General features: G+C 39.3%; 1 protein-coding gene across 1 annotated transcript; it reads right to left on the bottom strand.

The window, feature by feature from the left end:
* Positions 1-4,604: 4,604 nt before the first annotated feature.
* Positions 4,605-22,064, bottom strand: sec63 (SEC63 homolog, protein translocation regulator). Its single transcript, XM_061746594.1, has 20 exons — positions 21,856-22,064; positions 20,640-20,739; positions 16,564-16,678; positions 16,319-16,431; positions 16,143-16,204; positions 15,919-15,977; positions 15,754-15,804; positions 15,538-15,646; positions 15,313-15,407; positions 13,866-13,998; positions 13,675-13,767; positions 13,433-13,578; positions 12,576-12,723; positions 11,463-11,545; positions 11,223-11,291; positions 10,968-11,123; positions 10,679-10,855; positions 10,385-10,585; positions 8,064-8,168; positions 4,605-6,896 (listed from the first exon to the last, which is right to left on the bottom strand). Exons 1-20 carry the CDS (start codon positions 21,977-21,979, stop codon positions 6,756-6,758), a joined length of 2,280 nt encoding a protein of 759 aa, XP_061602578.1. The 5' UTR covers positions 21,980-22,064; the 3' UTR covers positions 4,605-6,755.
* Positions 22,065-22,810: the final 746 nt, after the last annotated feature.

The following is a 22,810-nucleotide window of genomic DNA, read 5'->3' as shown; positions in this document are numbered from 1 at the left end:
CCACTTTTCAAGTTTCTTAAGTGTTCTGAGATGCTCAAATCAGAGAAAAGACAACCAGGGCACACATCCTAAACAACAATGATGCTAGAGCGTTAAAGCTGTTAAGTTACGTGGAGCTGCTGTACACCCATGGATCTATAATATTAATAATATTAATAATATTAATAATTATTATGTACACCACACTGAAGCTCTCAGCTGTATAAGTTAGCTACTAGCTAGCACCAGTAGTAAACTTACAGTCTATGGTAGCAAACACTTACAATACACTTACTCTACCTACAGCTACTCAATTAAAGGCATTCAAGTAAAGCTAAACCAGATAGCCACGATAACTCACCAGATATGAAATGAGCACTGCAAACGCGGGCATGCTTGATGATCCTCGGTCCAGTCGGTGCTTTTGAAATGGCCTGTTTCCTCTGGGAATTGCAAAAAAATTATGTTCCTCGGGATTTCGATTTGTACACCCGTACACACAACAGCTGGTGGGCATGTTGTTCTTCTATAACGTTACTGCAACTCCAAAAACGCAACTTAAGAAACAAATCTTCCCTCGCTCTATTCAAACTCATGCAACTTCTTCAGCACTTCCGCCGCAACAATGCGCGCGCATCCTGTGATGACGTTGGCTGGAAAGGGGTCTATATGTATGTGTGTGGGTGCGCGTGGGTGTGAGTGTGTGTATATATATATATATATATATATATATATATATATATATATATATATATATATATATATATATATATATATATATATATATATATATATATATATATATATATGTATATATATATATGTATATATATATATATATATATATATATATATATATATATATATATATATATATATATATATATATATATATATATATATATATATATATATATATACATATATATATATTAGGGGTGTAACAATATATCGTGGCACGAATTTCGCGATACAAAAACGTCACAATACGTGTCGTGGAGGTGACAAACTGTATCGCCATATTGGATTATTAATATTAATCTATTGTGTTGACTAGTAACGCGGATCCGACCGCGCGTGCCGACCGTGCCTCGACCCGCGGACCAAAATCTTACTACGCTCAGAAGAAACTAGTACCTTTTGCGGTCCTGATCACGGGGCTCTTGTAGGGTTTTGAGCTCTGAACTTTTACTTATGTAAGGCTGGTGTAGAGTTAAGCCTTACCTTATTAAATTAAACCTTTTTCGGGTCGTGAGTAGGATAAAAACGGGGACAACTTCTGCTGAGTTCCAGTCTACTTTATTGTCCGCTCAACAGTGTAGGATTTTAGAACATCAACACAGCACTGTATCAGTGCACTGTATCACTGTATCACTCCGCCCAATCTAAAACATACTAAACAATACAGATAAACTGACTAGTGTCATTATAGTCCCTTATTTATATCAGAATATAAAGACTATATTTATAAAATAATGAACCCTGAATTACCAAAATGCGCAGGAATCAATCTTTTTTATGATGTAAAAATGGAAGTATTTATTTACTTTTATTTATTTATTTAATTTTAGTTGTTAAATTTCTGTAAAAGAAAAAAAGTCAAATCATACATGAGAGAAACTATTCAGTTTGTGGCAAAATATTTGTACTATGAAACTGAAGATGCATAATGCAAACCTGACATTTACTTTTAGTTCAGTTTGTGGAAAATGGTTGGCCTGGCTTTCTCTTTCAAACTTAAACAGTTATAAAGCATTACAAACTGTAACAATAGGGCAAACACACAGCACATATATACATATACATATATATATATATATATATATATATATATATATATATATATATATATATATATATATATATATATATATATATATATATATAATGTGTGTGTGTATGTATTATATATGAGTATATATAGATATCTTTTGTTTTTTGTATAGAAATTAAATTAATTTTGATTATAATGAAATAAAGTTTAGGGGGTAGGATTTAATACCTTTTTACTTCTTCCTACTCCTTTTCGAGCATGTTAATTATGATGGCTGCATGTTTTTATTTATATTTTTGTCTTTTTTTTCCTATTTACATTTATTTATTTTTGATTATTATTGTTTTGTTTTGTTTTCACTACTTTTTCATGTTCGAAATAAAATTTCAATTCAAATTCAAATTATACCTCCTTTAATCTCTTGCAAATAGATGAGAAGAGGCTGCGGACTCGGAAGCCAGAACCCAGAACCCAGAACCCAGAACCCCCGGAAACCTCGGGACCCAGAACCCAGAACCCCCGGAAACCTCGGGACCCAGAACCCAGAACCCCCGGAAACCTCGGGACCCATTCAGTGTTTCCTAAAATGAATACACAAACTTAATCCCCAGACTGTTTGATTATTGGACGAACCAGGCGTGAAGGTTTTTGAGTCGTGCTTCTGAAGCCTCTCTTTCCTACATGGCTCCATCCCTCCCAGCAAAAGACGTCCAGAGGACAAGTACGCAGTCGTCTAAGGGCGTTTGATTCGGTTAAAACAGTGATCTTCAACCCTGGTCCTCGAGATCTACTGTCCTGCTTGTTTTAGACGCTACCCTGCTTCAGCACACCGTGGCAAAAGGAGCTGTGTCAACAACAGAACTGCCCAGACCTTGATAACAAGCTAACGAGGACCGTTCATGAGAATCAGGTGTGCTGAGGCCGGGAAACATCCAAAACATGCAGGAGAGTAGATCTTGAGGACCAGGGTTGGTTAAAAGGTGCAAAACCAGGATTTCTGACGCATCACATAGACTAGGCTATGCCGGACAAGCCAAACACAGACCAACTATCACGCGTCGATATTCATACGGGATCCGAGATATCACCACCATCGTCTGAAAGTGCCACACTAAACAGTATATATTCAAAAAGTATACTTAAGTTCGGCACACTTTTGAGTAAATATCAGTAGTATGCATTCATTCGGACGTACTACTACTCAGAGCCACACGGCACTTCCTGCCGTTGGGAGGGGGAGTTGTTACCATGGTAAGCCAAACACAGACCAGCTATCACGCGTCGGTATTTATACGGGATCCGGGTTATGACCACAATGAGTCCAAAGAACGGTATGGACACAAAACCAGGCTGTAAATACATTTATTTCCTTTTTAGGGTTGTATTTAACAGAGATTTTTATGAAGGCTTAACTTGTTTTTAGGCGGCTGCCACCTAGTGGTCACTCCAGGAATTTATTTTCAATTTTTTTTCTTGAAATTGTATTTCAACATTAATCTTGACATTTCGACTTTTTTCTCGAAGTGCACAATAAAAAAAAAATCTTCCCCTCTCAAATATTTTTTCTCCTGCATGGCCCTAATACTCTTCTGTAGTTTTATTTCTTCACCCTGAGAGCATCTTTTAACATATTTCAGTGATTAACGATTTTACAAACATTTTCAAACCTTTTTTTTTTATTTAGTGAGTCTTTTATGGTTGCTCATTACTGAAGCAAAGTTTCCCTGGGCTCATGTCGTGATAAAGTGCTCATAGCTCACAGCTCCTCCTCCTGTCCTAGTGTAGGGATCTTAAAGGGATTTCTGGGTGACATTATGTCTGATATTTTAAACAGAATATCAAAATATCAAAACAGAAGTAGCGCCTCCTTTCCCCTCCCTCAGGGTGTTCCTAGGAAAACGCAGCCATCGTGACCCCCACCCCGAGGCCCTGGTCCCCCAGGGGTGCCACCGTTACTCACACCGGCAGATCCAGCTGCTTGGCCACCTCCAGCTGCCGGACGAAGACGCTCAGCTGCTCGTCTCTGTCCTGCTGAGTCGGCGCGCACCACGGGCGTGAAGTCCAGACCGATCTGGAACCAGAGGAAACCAGACCAGTCTGGCGCTGGGGAACCTGCTTTCAACACTTTAATGTTCATTTCACTCTTTCATGAATAAGAGATATGAATAAGTTTGATTTCTGGAGCATTTTTGAGCCTCTGAGGGTGAATCTGAGTCATGTAGCTTCTATTTATCAAACATGAGTTACTAAAGTTGACTCTTTTAAGTGGTGTTTTCATCTTCAGCTCACAAAACTTGTTTTTTATAATTTCCTAGGTTGTTGGCATTAGGTTTTTTCTTTAAAGTGGGATCAGGTAGTGAATTTGGGGTTTAATGAACCTGATCTTAACTCTAACAGAGGACACGTCACCCGTCAGCTGAATAATAATAATAATAATAATAATACATTTTATTTATAATGCACTTTACATTACTGAGAATCTCAAAGTGCTACAGTTTGATACTTAAAAGGAAACAGAAATAATAAAATCAAGATAAGAGATAAAAGGAATAAAAAGTCAAGACATGGCAGAAAATACACTATTATTTAGTCACTTATTACAAATAATAATGACTACAGTACTTTGGTTTTTTCTAGACAGGGTTGAAAGTTGACTGGGTGCACTAGTCTTTATTTCCCATTTCCATTACCCCATAGATTTATGCAAAATCCAAATATCGAAAAAGAAAACCTGTTTGATTTCAGATCCATTGTGATCGTTGATAAGAGGGCTAAATCAGAAAAACCCAAAATGTATTCAAAGGCCTGTCACTAACCAGACTTCAATAGAGTAAAAACAAAAGCAAGCCACCTCATTTAAAAGTTTTTATTTGAAATGATTTTAAATACAAATAATATATATTTTTTTCCATTTACAATGACAGTTCCTTTGTAAACAAAAGTGGCAGATCCATAGTCATTTGGGTAGTCGGTTGTCCGAACAGAGGTGGCCTGCTGGCCGGTCACCTGGTTAAGGTCTGTCATGGAAGAGATGGCGTTGTGTCTAACCTCACTGCAGTATTTTCTTTTTTTTTCCCCCACACAGCATTTATCACTGATGCTACATTCTATTGCAGAGCGATAAATACTCAGAATACAATATTAACCGTTAGCATACACCGGCTTCAACACATACAGGAGGGTTATAGTCTGAGTGAGCGCGTGTGGGTTGAGCTGGGAAGTTGGAAATCTCTCACATTAACATAACACACTAGTATGCACTGTAAAGTAAAAAAAAAAGAAAAAAGAAAAAAGGGGTACGGATTATTCATTGTGAAAGATTATTTGTGTAAAAATCGAAACTGTCATCAACACAGTGAAAGCCCAACAAGCTCCACTAGGAAGCTCCGGTTCCCTCCCAATCTAAACACAGAAAACTCAGGATTAGAATGCAAAAATAACGGGACTTGGTTGTTATAACTACATCTCAACAGATACAAACAAACAAACAAAAGAACAGCTTTAAATGAAAGAGAGGTCTTTGTCTTAGCCAAAACCACGTTGAATGGAAGAATGAAATCATCCCGATTTCCACCCCAATTCGTGTTTGTTCCGCTTTATAAAACAAGAAAAGGTGCGTGAGAAAGTTCGCTTACTCTTACACTACGAGTTACTTTCAACAGGTCTTTGTTCAGAACAGATCCCGGACCTACTCCCCGTATGTGGCAGTGACCTCACACTCAAATGCTCAAATAAACAGTCACATCTCTGAAAATTGGGTGATGGCAGGGTGTAGTGATATGCCTCCTCAAGAACCGAGAAACTATAGTTTGCCTTAAAAAAAAGATAAACTAAAACCTTCAGATTTCTACCAACAAGGGGGAAAAAAAGGGGCTAATTTCAGTTTTATTCTACTCTCCTGGGATTCACTAGTGCATAGCACGAAGGACTTGTATATTGTGGTATTTCAGTTGTATTTATAAGGCCATTTTTAGAATATGCGTGTACACTGGAATGTGCTACAACTGTTTAAAAAGGAAAATAAAAGGAAGTCACCTCTTTGAAAAGCCACAAGTATGTTTATCTACATAACCAGCATCTTAGACTGAGCGAATGAAGACCCATCTTTTATGTAGTTCACGTAGAAGAGCACTCTGAAGTCATATCTTAACACCGCGTGTTTTGCTGCCCTGCCTTCCCACCGGTTACACCTGAGGTCCCGATTCACATCAGTATCACGCTGGAGACATCTCCTTCAACATAAAGTGAACACAAGTATGTAACAGTGAAAAGATACAGGACGGGGACGAAGAAAAAAAAAAAAAAAAAAAAACGACAACCCCCCCCCCCCCCCCCGCATCCTGCCCACCCCCCTGTGTGGAGACACTGTTGTCCCACTTTAAAGTTCCCAGACGAAGAGGGCTAAAGCTCACCCTTTTTCAGCATACAATTAGAAGAATCATTGACATGGAAAACATCGGTGCTGAGTAATTAAAAAAAAAAAAAAAAAGAAAAAAAAAAGTGATGACATGTGGAGGTCATGTGATTTTAATTTTGGAAAATGGAATTAGCGGTTATACATCCAGTCTCTCCCCTCGAAACAGAAGAAAAGAGCCCATAATCGAATAATAGGTCCTCCAGTCCACAGTGTGTCCATCTTTCACACCTGTACAAAGACGTACGTTACACACATCATACACACAGTCACACTCACTCAGGCCTGTTAGTATTCACAGAATTCACCTTCCGCTAGCAGTCAGAGGTGAGTGAAGAAGTCTCTGTAGAAAAGGGAATATAGGGAGGGGCCACATTTCATGACATTGAAAAGGTAAGATGGTGGAGGGTTCTGTGTGTATAAACCGTCCCCAGTGATTTACTGTGTGTGTGTGTGTGTGTGTGCGTGTGTGATTCTGTTTGTGGCAGGCACGGCTTCGATGCTCCTCTTCACTAGTGGATGGGTGGCCAGTCCGAGAGAGAGAGACAGAGAGAGAGAGGGAGAGAGGGACACCAAGCATCAACACATTCAGTCGTTGTCCTCATCGTCATCATCGTCGCTCTCCTCGATGCCGTCGCTGTCCTCCTGCTCCTCGTCCTCTTCCTCTGTGTCGGGGATGTCCCACTGTGGGTGGTTGTCCAGCATGGCCTTGGCTTCATGGACCTCCAGCTACAAAAACACAAGAAACGCATCTTGTAGTTAGGAATGGGTGATATTTTACCGTTCACGATATACCGTCAAAAAAATTCCCCACGGTGAAGAATTTGTCATCTTGCAGTAAAAACGATAAATTCCCGACGTTTTTGTGTGAAGCCTGAATTATGGTTCAGAACCATAAATCAGCCTTAACAAACATGGCGGAAGGCGGATCTGAGAGCGAGGAGCTCGTTGTTAAACGAGGCTCCAGCTCTGGAACTGGTTTGGATTTAAAAACAGTGACGAGGAGCAAACATCATCTATTATATGCAGAGTCTGCAAAAGAGTGCAAAAGATGACTTTAATTTATTTGTCCTGTTTCTTTATTTATCAGGTTGTATCTTTTTTCTACTTTGTGATTTTATAAGCTAAGAAAACTTGAAGGACAATGGTACTTTTGCTGTTTGCACTGTTATCCCACTGTTTAAGCCGATACAGTTTGAATAAATGTTGAATCTGTTCTTACATTTCAAACTTGTTTCATTTGAGTCATTACAGTTTTGCAGTACAGGTGTACCAATTTAATTGCTTTTTATTAATTCAATTTAATTGGTGTAGTTTAGTAGCATTTAGTATTCTTTTAGAGCAGTGTTTTAGGGGCTCCAAAGTTAAAAAGGTGGAGTTGAATTGGTATTTTTATCGTTATCGGGATAAGTGCCAGAAATTATCGTGATACATTTTTTAGTCCAAACCGCCCATTCGTACTTGTAGTACACTGAAACTAGCTTTTATTCTTTTTTTTGTTTTTAAAGAAAGAGGCAAAACTTAAGTCTTTTTTCCAACTGTAATAGAAGAAGACTGACCATGTTCCACAATTAATGCCTAAAACTTTATATAGGCGGTAAATGAATAAATAAATAAAAACAGCTTTTAATAACTTCAGTAAAGACAGATTCTTGTTTTTAAATAAATGTGTTTTTATATCAAAGTCATCAAATTGTGACTCCTAGCACGGTAGCACCACAATCAAACAACCATAAGCAAATCTAACTTATTTGCTTATGTTGGTCATAACCGTTGGGTCCGTTTTCCAAGAAAGTTTAGCGGGAAAATAATGTGCAGGACAGTTTCTCCAATTTTGCTTAAGAAAATGAGGGGTGAAAAAAAAACAACGAAAACAACCAAAACATCCATTTTCACCTTAAGTGGTTTGATCTGGTCCAATCCCAGGAAGGAGTCGGAACGGAGGACGACAGAGTACTGGTAGTTGCCCGTTTTGGAAGGAGCTGGAAATTTTAGCTCAACCTAGAAAACAAAAAAAATCAGCAGTTTATCTTATTTGCCTTTATTCAATCATCTTAAAAATCCATTTTCTATACCCATTTTATCCGTGCAGGGTCTAATTTCACCCTCAAGAAATTATTGGTCCAACTCAAGCACACAAAACACATGCAGCTGAACCCCCAATAAAAAGGTTACAAGCTACTGCATTCAGATAAACATAGTTTCCTGTTTTTTAAGTCTTGTTTAAATCGAATCAAAGAATTCCACATTATTCCATCAGAACCAGCTACTAGTTTGGGTTCGAGAAGCACACACTTAACCTTAAAAACTAGACATATGCATTAATTTTTTAAATATTCCAATAGTCATTGAATGACAGAAGAAATTAAAAAAAAAAAGAGAAAGAAAAAGCGATGAATGCACGGCAACTGCAATGAAACTACAAAAGACCACTTCACCACTATCAGGATATGGTAAAACCTCCTTAGAGTTTTCAGTTAAGAGCTTTATAGGGAAGAAATTAAAATTAAAAAATGGAGGTCTAGTTGACATTTCAAAATAAAACATCATTAGTATAAAACCCTCAGTCATGTGAGCATTAAGTGCTGCAGAAGTCAACAGCTGTGCCACTTCCTTCCTGGATTCAAGACCTAAACAGATGAGGTTCATAAAAAGAAGAAGTCAAAATTTTATACAGATGAGAAAAAAGTGAATTATCTCGTCTTTAGCAGATGTTTGGACATGGGTGGGATGATCACAGCTCAGTGAGCTGAAACCAAGTTACCGGCAATTCCTGTTACTCGGTTATTTTTAGAACTTCTATATATTCATTTTACATTCATCTTATTATGATTCAATTAACCCTAAAATGCCAGATGTATCATATATGATACATGCATTTCTGAGACCTTTGTAGCATACTCTAAATCAGGAAATTTAAAAAAAAAGTTAAATTCAAACCAAAAAAAACTAAATGAAAAATACATTAATGTACCTATTGTAAAGATAAGGAAAATAAACTTAGAAATTGATTTAATACAAAATTTGAAGTGTTTTTTTATTCCAATATATAATTAACACTTCTAACAAAAAGAAATTTTGGATTTCTTTTGTGTTATTTCATACGTTAGGCTTTAAAGGATTGGACTTTTTTTTTTTTTTTTTTTTTTTAAATAAAAGGAAAACTAAATAGCTGTCACTGATTTAGTGCATTTGTGGATGAGGATTTTGTTGAATTAAATAAAAGAAATCTTAAAAAAAAAAAACACCTTTTCCAACTTAAAATGAATGTAAGAAAACTTATAGTCCAGTTATATTTTGTGGTGGATTATTCAGAGCAGGAAAAAAAAAAAAAAGTTAATCCAGAACTGGAGCAATATTCATTTAATCATTTGACAAGGGTATATTTTGCAGGGCTGTGCCCACTCCTGTTACAAACTGCCATGGTGAATGACAAAGTATAATTGCAGTCATGTAAAGAAATAGGAAAGGTGGGATTCAACTTCCTCACCTTACAAATTACCCATCAGCAGAGGGCCGCGGTGAGGTGTGTAATCAGAAATGAACCGACGCATGATGGCGGGGTCCAACAGTAAATATTAGCCCCAACTCTGCCTCACGTTGTGATTACCAGGCAGCGCAATTACATGTGGGAAACGTGTAATCATGTGGGAAACATGTAATCATCAGCACAATGAGACCAATTACCATTCGTCGCGAGGGCAGAGAACGAGCCGGTAACACAGCCGCTGTTTACCGCCGCGGCTCGCTGGTGAAAGGAACCCTCCCTGCCCTCTTCAAAAACCCTTCTGCCACACACGTAGCGCGTAAGCTCCGTCCGGCGCAAACAAGAATAGAAACCGTTCAAGTGGCAGTCTAATTGATTGCTAAACAGTGACCCCCCGTGCGCAGAGAGGGGTGCTCCTTGCGAGTACGTTCCTTCAGAGACGTGACAGCTGGTCATGCGCACTCGGGCAGGCCCCCCCATTAAGCTTTTACCTTGCTGTCAATCCATTGTTACCGGAGACCCCAGCCTTAAACAAGCAGACGCACACAATGCCAAGTGCAAAGGGTTGCCTAGCAACAGAATGTCTGAATAGTTATTGTGCACAGCAGCAAAAAATAAAAATGCGTACACACCAACTTATTAAATCCCTTTTGTAATGGTAGTATTGTTGTGAATTATACAACAATCAAAAGAAAAAAAAAAGAGTCATGTGGCAAAAGCGTGGTCTCACCTCTTCCGTGTCTTTTAGTGTGCAGACGTGGTAAGGCATGGAGACGAGCGTCTGGTCCCGGCGGTCAGCGATGTACAGCCACCACCACTCTTGCTTCTCCTCGGCGAAGTAGAGGCTGTAGACGGGATGCGTCACCTTCGACTTGGTTTCTAGCAGCGCCCGCTCTCGCCGCTGGATGCTTTGCTGCAACGCCTCCCACTCCTAGCAGGTGAGAGGGCGGGGAGGGTGTTACGGCGTTTACAGACGGCATTCACCCACGCGACTTTCACTCCACAGACAAAAGAGCTCCCTGACCTCCTCGTCGTCGCCAGCTATCTCATCCACTTCTGTGTCGCTTTGCTTGTCGCTGTCTTCTTCTCTCTCGCTGTGCGACTCCTTATTGGCTTCGCCTTCATCGGACTCGCTGCCTTTTTCTGAGGCGTCTTCCTCTTCGTCTTTTGCTGTCGTTGCTGCTGCTGTTGCTGCAACTTCCTGGGAGAGTAAGATTGATTATTCTTTTTTTTTTTTTTAAAGCCATCGTCAGTTTACGTATTTATCTGATAGAGTTTTGTGCGTTTTAAAGAGTCGGGACGCTGCGACTTACAGTTCCTGCCACGTTGCCGTTGGCCTGCTTGGCTTTGGCCGGAGCCGGCGTGGCCTTCTTCTTGGTTAATTTTTTCTTCTTGGATTTGGCTGTCTTCTTAGCCCCTTTGCTTTTGTTCTGCCACACTTTGGTTTTTGATTTACTCGTGTCTGCTTGCTTTAAAAACGGGCAAAAAAGTTCATTGCAGCATGAAAAAAAAAGTCACACAATCATACAAAAAAATAAGCTGACAGGCTTTCTGTGCATTTTGCTTACTGCTTCCTCCGTATTGGCAGATTCCTCTCCTGGAATTGCTGTTGGTTCCTGCTCTTTTTCAAACATATCCTACACAAAGAGTAAAGAGATGAACGTTTATTGACCGTTTCTTACCACGAGACGGTCAACAGCACACCCTAGTTGTCTCCCGCAGACATGCATGCACACAGCAAGATGTGTAAGTAATAGTAATTCATAATGATGCTGTGTTTGAGTTTTTGTCCAGATTTTAATACTTACAGACATCCGCTTTCTGTTTAAGGTGACGGTTACCGTGACGATTGACCCTGCCGTGATGTTATTACTGTCTTCATCATCAAGGACTGCAAAAAAACACAGAAACAGAAAACTTTATTAACATCTACATGTCAGGCAAAGAGGCACCTGTATTGATAACTCGACCTGCTAAAACCCAGTTTCTTTTTTTTTGGACAAGTATGCATGTTTATAAGTTATAATTAGAGGTTATTAATCCTCTATGAAGTCAATTGTCTTCTTCATAAAAAGGCATTATTTTTCCCCCTCAAACAAAAAGCTTTGAATATGAATTCAATGAAAAGTGACCTAAAAAATAAAATGCTAATCAGGACAATTACAGATCTCCAACAAGCGGCAGATGACACTTTCCTGCCCCGTCTGCTACGTTATAAACACTTGCACCTTCTAATATTGAAGTAGAAATTATTCAGACTGAAAGAGAAAGAATAGGATCATCAAAACTCCTATCTCACGAGACTCATGGGTGTTTCACCTAAGTGGCAGCCACTTGCACTAAGTTCCCTCTCAGAGACCTGGGCAGCAGCTGCCAGCCCGGCTTCAGGCAGCTCAGGGTGCTCTGAGACTCTTCACTCCATTGAGAGTTGAAAATAAAAGAGGTACAACTTTAAAATAAAAGAAATAAAACTTAATGTTTACAAAAACATGAGCTTGTACCTGTAATTTTAACTTTAGCTCAGTGGCTAGACGGAGCTGTTCTAGGTCAAATTTGCAAAGTGGGATTCATTTTTGTTCCTTTGAGGGGACACTCCTGTCTCTGAACGAACTGAACCCACTTGTGTGGCAATTTAACATCTTTGAGGACGTAAGCCTTACAAAATCTGCTTGTGTGCTCACCAAGTAGCTTCTTCTCCTTTTTAATGCATCTTTTTCCACTTAGTTTGTGCTGGCAAAATTTGCAAAAAAAATCATGATGTGACAAAAGGGCCACAATAAAACTATCCCTTATGTTTCTCTAGTTCAATTATGAACTAGAACTCTCGTCAAACTAAAGTATTAACAGAAATGAAAACTATTGGTTTGACTAAATATTTAGATCCGCAGGGGTTCGAAGCATCTGCTTCGTTTAGGACGTACCCTGCAGTTTGGTATCCATGGTGATGTGAGGGAAGCTGCCGAGCACAGCAATGACCTCGTCATACTTCTCCTCGCCCAAGAAACGCAGCATGCTGCGTCTGTCGGAGTCCTTCAGACTGACCAGGTCCTGCAGGCTTCTCACCTTATACTGGAGAGAAGAGGGTGATGGTGAGAAGACATCAAATACTGCCCACCGTTAGACCAAGCCTGTCACATCCCTGAAGAGTCAGCACCCGCTTCGATGTGCCGATTGTGCTTTCAGGAAGGTTTTTTTTATCCCCAGACAAGCATCCTTCATTTTCAGACTAAAAAAAATGTAACACTAAAAGCTTTTGAAGAATTTTTGTGACAAATGGTAATTCTGTGTCAGTGTTCAAATTTCCTACTTTGGCAGAGGTTCATGTCAACTTTTACTTCTTATGTCATTCCTCTGAAAGCAGCTCACAGAAGAAATGCTCCATTTTATCATTTAATCATGTTGAGCTGATAACTTATAATTAATACCTTTTGTACCCTTTGGGTCATCTGCTATAGTTGCTGGGCATTTTAAAATTGAAGAAGAGGACAAAAAGGTTGTTTTTTTTTCTAAACCACTTTCTACATTGAAAATGAAGCAATTTAATTGCAACATCTTGTTTTCCAGCTTTTGAGGTGCGCTGAATGCAGCAGTGGTCTACTGTTTGAACAACAGAGCGTAGTATTTGTCAGGCTGACAGAACATTTTCAAAGTGGAATCTGTTGGATACTCTAGAAAGGGAAGGAAACAAGTCGTACCAGTTTTTGGTTTTCTTTAATAGAGGGGTAATTCAGACAAATGTGACTTTCTGAGTGTGAACATACGAACACTTAATGGGTACCTTCTTAGAAATGCAGTAGCGGAGGTGCTCCTCCTCAAAATGAGGCAGCTGCAGGAGCGGTGACTTGGACTCCTGCAGGCCCTGCACTATCATCTGGGTCAGCTTCATGCAGTTCTCGATGGTTACCAGGCGAGGAGCATGAAAACCTGAAGAAAAACAGCATTATGTTAACAAAAACTGTGTACAGAGAGAGGGAAGCTACAATTAAAAGAAACATGCATATAATATATATTTTTGCATACCTCCTCTGCTGTTGGCCATCATGGTAAGCTGACAGCCCACATTGATCATTTCTTGGAGGAGAGCTGGACTCTTCCTCACAACAAACCTCTGATCTAGAACAGAACACACATGTTGTCATCATTCATCCCCCCAAAATATAAAAAATAAATAAACTATTTTAAATTCCAATCAATGCATCACTGCATCCTACCTTCCTCTAACTCCTCCGACACATCCATGCGGGCCAGGTGGGACAGCAGCAGCACCCGGGCCTTCAGACTGTACGGATAACAGAACGGAGGCTCCTTCTTCTTCACATTGATGTTTCCTAACTCACGGATCAGCTGCAAAAGAGCAAGAGCAGAGAGTGTTTGTGGCGTTTCTATATCCTATATATTCTATATCTTTTTCTAACTCTACGGAACAGTCTACTCCTTTGTTCAGAAAACTCAAAATTCTTTCAGTATATGACATAAATATTCATCAGATATGTGTGTTTTTATACAAACATATGTTTTTGCCTTTTTCTTTACCACTATCGTTTAGTAATTTTTTCACATATAACTCTCAAATACATTCATATAAAACTAGACAGGTTAATCATCTTCATCTTCCTTTTTATAAAACTAAACATGGCCAGTATTCCTTCAGATATCGCGGTGTACAGATATGGAACTCCAAATCTCACATTATCAAAAGCTCTGCTACTCTAGAGATTTTTAAAAGAAATGTATCATCTAATTTGATTCACATTTAAAAAATGTCATAAGTTTTCTTTGTTTGTTTGTTTGTTTTTGTGTGTTGATGATCTGTAATTATGTAGTTTAACCTTCTTTGTTTTTGGTTTATAGTTTTCGTCTTGTTGTGTTTTTTGGTTTTTGTTTTTTGTAATTACTGTTTTACTTCCTAAATTGAGGGGAGGTCCGCTGCATAAGCCTGTTGGCTTTTTGACCTCTCCTGTCACATTTGTTTTACTATTTTGATTGCAAGTGTTACTTTTATTGTGTGCAAACTAATAAAATAAAAAAATAAAATAAAATATCCAAGACTTCAATAGTGAAGTATGTTTACCAGATTAGAGTTTGGTTTCCATTGGAGAGAATAGCAGTGAAACCCTCTTCTACAGAAAATGTTACATTTTGGGGCTTTGTAAACCAATTGTTGCATAAGTAAGAACCGTTGGAGTGCATCTTTAAGAGTTAGCCAGTCATGAAGGTTTCTGTGTCATGCTTTTGATACAAGAGCTAATTTTATCGCCTGCTGTCTTTTCAGCAGAATAAAGCAGAGAGAAAAACTGTCAAACAGCCAAGAAGTGTGGTTACCACAGATGCTGCGCTCAATAGACTGTCTGAAAAACACTTCAAGTCTCTAACTGGGAGGGAGGGAGAGAGGAGATCTTTAATCACCATATTTCCTGTTGGCCTGGTGTGAAAGACAAAGCTTCACTTCCATTATTTCCGTCATTAGATTTATTCTTCCACAGGAAACATTATCCAACAGAATCAGACTAATCATTTTCTCAAGAATAGATGTTGGTACAAAGAGGGGCTTATAAACTGAAATAATTTTTTCTTTTGAACTTCAGCTTGATATGATTCACAGATTTTTAAATATCACCTAAAATCAGACTGATTGCAGTTTCAGGAGGACATTTTTACCTGCGGCACTTCGATGTTGTCCGTGGGTCTTATGGTGGCCTCTTTATTGCTACGAGGGTCAAACTCGAAGGCTGCCGTCAGCACCATGGTCAATCCTGGAGGTTCGGTTTAGTCAAAGTTAACGTCACAAAAAAACAAAAACAGAGAATATCCAATCCATGTTTTGTTAATAATTAATTATACAATTATTATATAATAGAACGCTCCGGCAAAGAGCAAACTCACTCTTCATGTTCATGTTTGGCGTCTTGTACATGAAGTGCATGAAGAGCTGAGTGGTGTTGATGAGGATCTGGTCTCCACTGTATCGGATCGAGCGGTACCACCACGTGCCCTAAAGAACAGACCAAAAATAGGGAATATTGAGAAAATGACGTCCACAAATGCCAGTTTAAATTAAGATCATGCCCAAAAAAATAAAAATAAAAAATAATATCTCACCACAACAACGGGAAGAATGACCATGAAGGCAAGTCCATACACTAGCAGCACCTAAGAAAGACAAACCCAAATCAAGATTTAAACCATGTAAGATGTAAATCCACTAACCATATACAAAATCCACAAGTTCTTAAAGTGACAACGACTTCATCGCTAAATGTTTACCAGCATAGAGTTCTTCTGGTCGACAATCCAAGCTGGCAGCGCAATCCCAAAACTGGTGGCTAGAAAGAGAGGTAAAAATACCCTTATTTCTGTATGAACTGAAATATTTCTAATAGCAATACATTAGAAAATAACAAAAGCAGTCAGTATTATGAAAATATAATGTAGGCGTCACATGCTTCCATTGTTTTTGATTCACTTTCGTCACAGGCAGCTTTACTTACCACCTGGACCGTCTGGGTTACCGTACTGCTCCCAGTTCTGTCGCGACTGTGTATTGGTTAGACTGCAGATAAATGCAAAGTGTTAATTTATACATTAATTCAAAATGTGACACCGCAGGAGATGACTACATCTTGCTGACTGACTGGATTGAAGTAAGAACCAAATTAACACGTACGCATAATAGGCTTTGGCAATTATCATGAATGTGGCCTCATCACCACCTTTGTCAGGGTGGTACTTGAGTGACAGTACATGGTACTGCTTCTTGATTTCAGAGAGCGATGCACCCTGGAGGAAACAGAAACAGCAACAAGTGAGCAGAGCTTGAAGAGAGATTAAAAAAAGGGTTTATTTTGATCTTTCAAGATGTCTTCTTTTTTTTTCAGAACCCCTAAACTGTTTTGATTTGTGTGGAATTACCGGATCCAAGTTGAGGACTTCATATGGATTGTATTCCTGGTACTCTCTGTCCAGTTTGGACACCTTGTAGGCAAGCAGCAGGAACACAGCCCACCCCAACAGCAAAGCTCCTTTCCTGAAAACAGTTACACAGACAGAGAACATACATCAGTCGATTAGGCAACTCTCTGCAGAGGAAATCCACTCAACATTTAAAGCCAGATATCAGTTTTGACATTTGACACACTATAGCAAGCACATCTCCATCCACGACCACGAGGGAGGCCCCCGTTTTAACACTGCCGTGCCATTTATGCATGGAGGTTGAACTCGCTTCCACCAGAGGAGCCAACAAACACTATAGCCTGTGCTGCAGCATCTGTTGCTATGACAACATTTGACTAGCCTCACTTGTCTGAGTAGCTGAACCAGAAAGACAGATGATGCATTCTTATTTTAACTCCTGTCCCTACAACACGGCCACAAGGGAACCTTAAAAGACAGGCCGTTTTGATTCAGACATCCCAATGAACATGCAGAGCAGTTCTGACTGCCTTACTCAAAAAACAAGTAAATAAATAAATAAAAATGCAAGCACGCAGAAAGAAGACTGTATAAAGGCTGGGTGTTTAAACTTGGAGAGTAAACACAGGATGCTGTTGTAGTCACAGATGCAAGAGTGGAAAGTGGGCGTTGGAAGACGAAAAACTGAGAAGCTGATATAACAGGGTTTATACAGCAATCCTTATGTTAAATTTAATACCAATTTAATGCCTTTTTCACTACCTTCAGATTTTTTTTAAAAACTGTCACAACATTAAGTGTTAATCAAGGACCTTTTAACATTAATACAGATTTTGACCTATAGAACACTATACAGAACAGATTTATAGACTCATTGATGTTGACCAGATGTTTCACATTTATTTCACTTTGTGAATGACAATAAAATAGACTGATTAAAATGTAAAAGGTAAAAAATAATACCAATTTAAAAAAAATAATACCTCTGACAGTGAATTTAACACTTTTAATGGCCTTAAATTTGGCAATTTTCATTTATCACTTTTTAATACTTTTTAAAACCCTGCGGAAACCCTGTATAAATCACGCAGAGAGAATAAGCCACTCAGAAAACAGGGGGATTCTACTGGAGAGGGCACGTTCAAAGTTTGCAAAACAAAAAGGTGGACTTGTGCCTAAATAAATTAACCAATGCACATTGTACTACACAGACTGTACATGCAAGCTTCTGCCTGAACTATATAAACCATATTCACACCAGACTAACAACATCTCTGTCCAGTTAGACGCACACACCAGGTGGGCTTAAAACAGCTCCAACAAGGAGAAGAGGACCAACCTCTCTCATAGCAATCCAATTGAAACCAACGTGTTTCTTGACGTAATTAACAGTTACATACTTGACTAAAAATAAGTGCCTAATTTGTGAGGATTCGTCAGCTCAACTTACTTATGTGAGCAACACACCCAGGACACAGTCTGCTTGAACTCCTCCCCTCTGGACGGCGCTACAGAGCTCTGTACACCAAAACCTCCAGACACAGAGACAGTTTCTTCCCTCAAGCTGTTGCTCTGATGAACTCATCACTCAGAGTCTCAGAGTAATCAACCACCGTGCCATAATAATAATAATAATAACCTCAATCATATGCTGTAACAAAGGACCTTTCATTAACCCACTACACTTTAAAAAAAAAAAAAATTGTATACATGTCAATAAGAGCCGTCATTTGTGTATTTACTGTACAGTGAGCGAAATAACTAGTGATGCACCGAATGTTCAGTAACCGAAATTGATCGGCCGAAAATAGCAAAAAAAACACTTTCGGTGTTTGGTGGAATAAGTGAGGGAAAAAAAACGAATTAATAACGGCGTGTGATGACGCAATCAAACAGCGAGTGAGGGGCGTGCGGTGTTAAATGCAGCGAACATGTCAGCATGTCAGATCATTACTTGGATGTGGGGAAAAAGCAGAGGACACGAAAAATGATCCAGGCTGAGTTGGATTTGGGAAAGCCGCTTGGTGATGGAGACGGTCGCGGGACGCACAGCGCAGGAGAGAGAGCGCAGAGAAAAGGGCCCGTACGGTGGCGAACCCTCACTGTCTGATATGACGAGATCCTCCAAGAAAATAACCCAGATGCAGACGACAAGCGCAGCCGCTCAACAGTTAGATGGTCATCTGTCAGAAGTCCCCATCCCCAGGAGTGATAACCCTCTCGTCAGTAGAACATAACAGGACCAGGCCGGGGGGGGCATATCAGGACCGGGCCCTCTGCAACCTGGAGCCTCTCGTCAGGCTGCAGAAATACCCGTCTCATTATCATAGCCTACACATGCCCAACAACGGGACTTACAAGCATTACCAGATGTAAGAGCAGAACATAGCCTATTAGAGATTGTGAAAGATAATTCTCAATTTTAAAATAAATGAAAAACTGCGAAGAACCATTGTTCGGTATTCGGACAAGTGTTTATTATTATTTTCAGTTTTGGCCACAAAGTTTCATTTCGGTGCATCACTAGAAATAACCAGAGTCAAATTCCCTGTCTGGCATGTTTAAACTTGGCCAATAAACCTGATTCTGACTCTGATTCTGAACACTATGAGTAAGACTCAGTGACTACGTTTACATGCAGTCAAAATTCGGGTTATTACTAATATTCCCGTTACTGAAACATTCTGAATATTCCGTTTACATGCGTGAGCTAACAGGGTTATCCCTGTATACATGGTGATTAATCATTCGGGATATCCCGATCAAACCAGCGACGCGCGGAGAACATGATGACGCAATTAGCGTCATTTCTGCTTCTTCTTCCTGTATCCAAATTCAAAACAAATGCTGCTTCGGGCAACTTTTCGCTCATGTTCTTGTAAATTTCGCTATCCCCGTACTTTCTACCGTCTACAAATGCCAACATGTTCATATCCTTCATTACATTTATGAAGTGATTAGTCTCCTCATGGTCTTGCGTTTCTCCATGTTTATAAGAACGTCCTGGACTCAAAAGACCAGGATTCCTTGCGAACAGAGCATGCGCAGAAAACAAATTCATGTTCCGTTTGATGGGGATATCCCGTTTGGCGTTTACATGACCGAATATTCGGGTTTTAAAAGGAGTAACCCAGGGGTCATATTAGGGTTTTTAAAAACCGGAATATGAGCAAATTCGAGTTATTCAAAAGGGGTTATTGGTGTTTACATGGCCGTGCAAATTCGGGTTATTGCCAATATTCGGGTTTTAAAAGGGTTATTGACTGCATGTAAACGCAGTCATTGATGCCAACAGCTGCTGTGAAAGAATTCAGTGGAGTCATACATCCCTCCTGAACATGTGTATAGCATGTTTACTTACATAACAACATAAAAAAAACATCAAGAAATAAATGCATACATACTGTGTACTATGTTTATTCCCTACATTACATACTGTTTAGAAATATGGGAGAGTGCATATTTTACCCATACTAAACTGATCTTTATTCTTCAAAAAAAGAGCGGTAAGGATTATCACAAAATCAAATTATAGAGAACCATCAAATTAAATATTTATTAAATTAAGGGCATTTAAATTCATGGCTTTAGTGGAATACAAAATATCATTGATAATGTACAAAATGTTCAACAGATTGTTACCTAGTAAAATTGTAAGCATGTTTAAAATAAGGGTAAGTAGATATGAGCTTCGAGGGAAACATATGATTGAAAAACCAAAGTCTAGGACTAAAATTAAAGATCAATGTATTACTGTAAGGGGAGTAAATATATGGAATGCACTTGATGAAAAATTGAAGATGTGCCAGTCGATTCATGCATTCAAACGTGTTGTTTAAGTTTAATGTGTTTAATGTGATTTTTTTGTATGATGTTTTGATCTGAATAAGTTGATCATGTGAGAAGGGTAGGCGTAAATAAGCAATAGCTTCAGCCTATTCCTTTTCGGTTAGGTCTCTTTATTATGTGAACTAATGCTTTCTGTTGTTGTCTAAATCCTGAATGACCTGGCCGAAATAAATGTATTTTCATTCATACATATTAAAAAAAAAAAAAGCAGTTGATACACTCACTTGAGTGTTGGGACGACGCTCTGCTGGGACTTCATGAGCCGGAGCCGGTACCACAGACACCTGCCGTGCACCCGCCGCAGGCTCTTCAGACGGACTTGTTCTGGTTTGGAAGATAAAACAAAGAGTAAAGGCTCAGCCCTGACTAGGAGTGGGTATTGGGAAGGACCTCACAATACGATACGCATCACGATACTTGAGCCACGATACGATACAAATTGCAATATCCCGATTATGCGATATATCCCGATATATCGCGATATTCTACATAGTTCACCGAAAAATTTAAAATGCATTACACATCTTAAAATCCAAGTTGTATATATGTACATCAGATGATAGTGATAATGCATTGGACAGACTGAGTCAAAACAATGTAATTCAAACTTTCCATTTTAATTATGCAACATATTTGCGTGAAAAAACACACTGAAACACAATGAAAAGTGCAGTGTTTGCATTATTCTTAGATACAAAATACTCAAAATAAATTGCAGTGTCTCACCCACACTGAAATCACAAAATCAAGTGCAGCTAGGGGTGGGCAAAAATATTGATACGGCAATATATCGCGATACATACATTGAATATCGATATCGTAACGGGAGACTATGTATCGCGATATATTGCCGTATCAATATTTTTGCCCACCCCTAGCCCTGACTGATGTGATAACAGCACTGTCACTTGAGTAGGATTGCCGAGCCTTGATAACACTGTCATCCCAAGAACACACAATACTGGACAAGCGAGCATTATCCACTTCAAGTTTCTTGATAATTGGCCCCTCAGCTGCACCCAGCACACGTATTAAGTCAAACTTTCCAGTCTTAAGTTACATAACAGCATATGTCCCCATTGTTGACAAACAGATAACAGCAGGATAAGGACTAACAGGGTGTCACTGAGAGAATAATGGCACACTTGAGGGCAGATGCTTCAGCACTTCATGTTTCACTCCAAACACTGGCAACAACTGCGACAAATGTCAAGGAAAGACACATGCATGTCCTGTAGGTTGTAAATTAATGTTTCCCTCTTGCAGGGGGGGTTGAGTTAAGCCTGAATTATGGTTCAGCGTTAAATCGACGCAGAGCCTACGGCGTAGGAGGTACGCGGCGACGCGCAACGTACGCCGTAAGGCTCTGCGTCGATTTAACGCGGAACCATAAATCAGCCTTTAGCCGAGTTAGCAGCGAGCCGCACATCGGGGCCTTACCAGCATTCTGATCCCGCGGCCAGAAGTAATATGTGGCCGGGATCACAATGAGTCCCACGAAGGACGTGAGGAAGTAGAAAAAGGTGTTGCCGCTGTCATCGTACTGGAACTGTTGTCCGGCCATGTCTGAGCGGCGTGTGTCCCTGCAGCGGCAGCAACGTGACGGTCCGACAGGAGCTGCGGAGCTGCAGCGGCCTCGGCGCAGCGTATACGTGGTGCACGCATGCGCACTGGGGGCCACCTCTTCTTCTGCCAGCCGTTTCTGGCTCTTTTCATTTAATATTATATTTGTTTTGAGCGATACTGACCCCTATTGGTGGAGATAAATGGAGACGATTTAAGCCGGTGTTCTGACAATTTCTGCTGCTTTGCCAAAAAATACTACCTAATGGTTTTCTACCTTTGTAGAGCTACAATTTTACTTTGTTTTACTCCCTAAGCCGGGGGCGCCTCCAAAAATGTTTCCTAAGGGGGGGCCAGATGGGGCCACTTCAATTCTTGGGGTGGACACCAAAACTAAAAGCCATCATTACAGGACTTTATTATACTGTTGTAGTATACAGGCTCAGAAATACTTATATATATATATATATAGTTTTTTTCCCCTCTTTATCGTATAATGTTCACAAAGTGTAATGCAATTCATGTCATGGGTAGTGTATTTTTGAAGGATCAAATACGCAACATCCTATATATATATATATATATATATATATATATATATATATATATATATATATATATATATATATATATATATATATATATATATATTGTTGTGCAACTCAAGGTAGCTTGGCTGTCCAGTTATCAAGGCTAATGATAATTCTATTAAAGAATTATTAATAATTAATAAAGTTGACTATTTATCAAATTGTATTATCAAAAATGATAATTCTCGTAGGGGCACCACCGCCGGGGCCTTACTTCCGGTGGGATTCGATAACTAACAGCA

This window comes from Cololabis saira, chromosome 18 (assembly GCF_033807715.1).
Source record: "Cololabis saira isolate AMF1-May2022 chromosome 18, fColSai1.1, whole genome shotgun sequence".
Classification (NCBI taxonomy): domain Eukaryota; kingdom Metazoa; phylum Chordata; class Actinopteri; order Beloniformes; family Belonidae; genus Cololabis; species Cololabis saira.
Note: the sequence above shows the minus strand (reverse complement) of the source record. Positions and strands in the feature narration are given on the sequence as shown.

Coding starts and splice junctions, on each gene's coding strand:
- sec63 (XM_061746594.1), bottom strand. CDS start 21,979: ATGGCCGGACAACAGTTCCAGTACGATGACAGCGGCAACACCTTTTTC. Junction 13,579..13,674: donor GATGGCCAACAGCAGAGGAG/GTATGCAAAAAT, acceptor GTTTTTCTTCAG/GTTTTCATGCTCCTCGCCTG. Junction 8,169..10,384: donor CACTAAAAGACACGGAAGAG/GTGAGACCACGC, acceptor TTTGTTTTCTAG/GTTGAGCTAAAATTTCCAGC.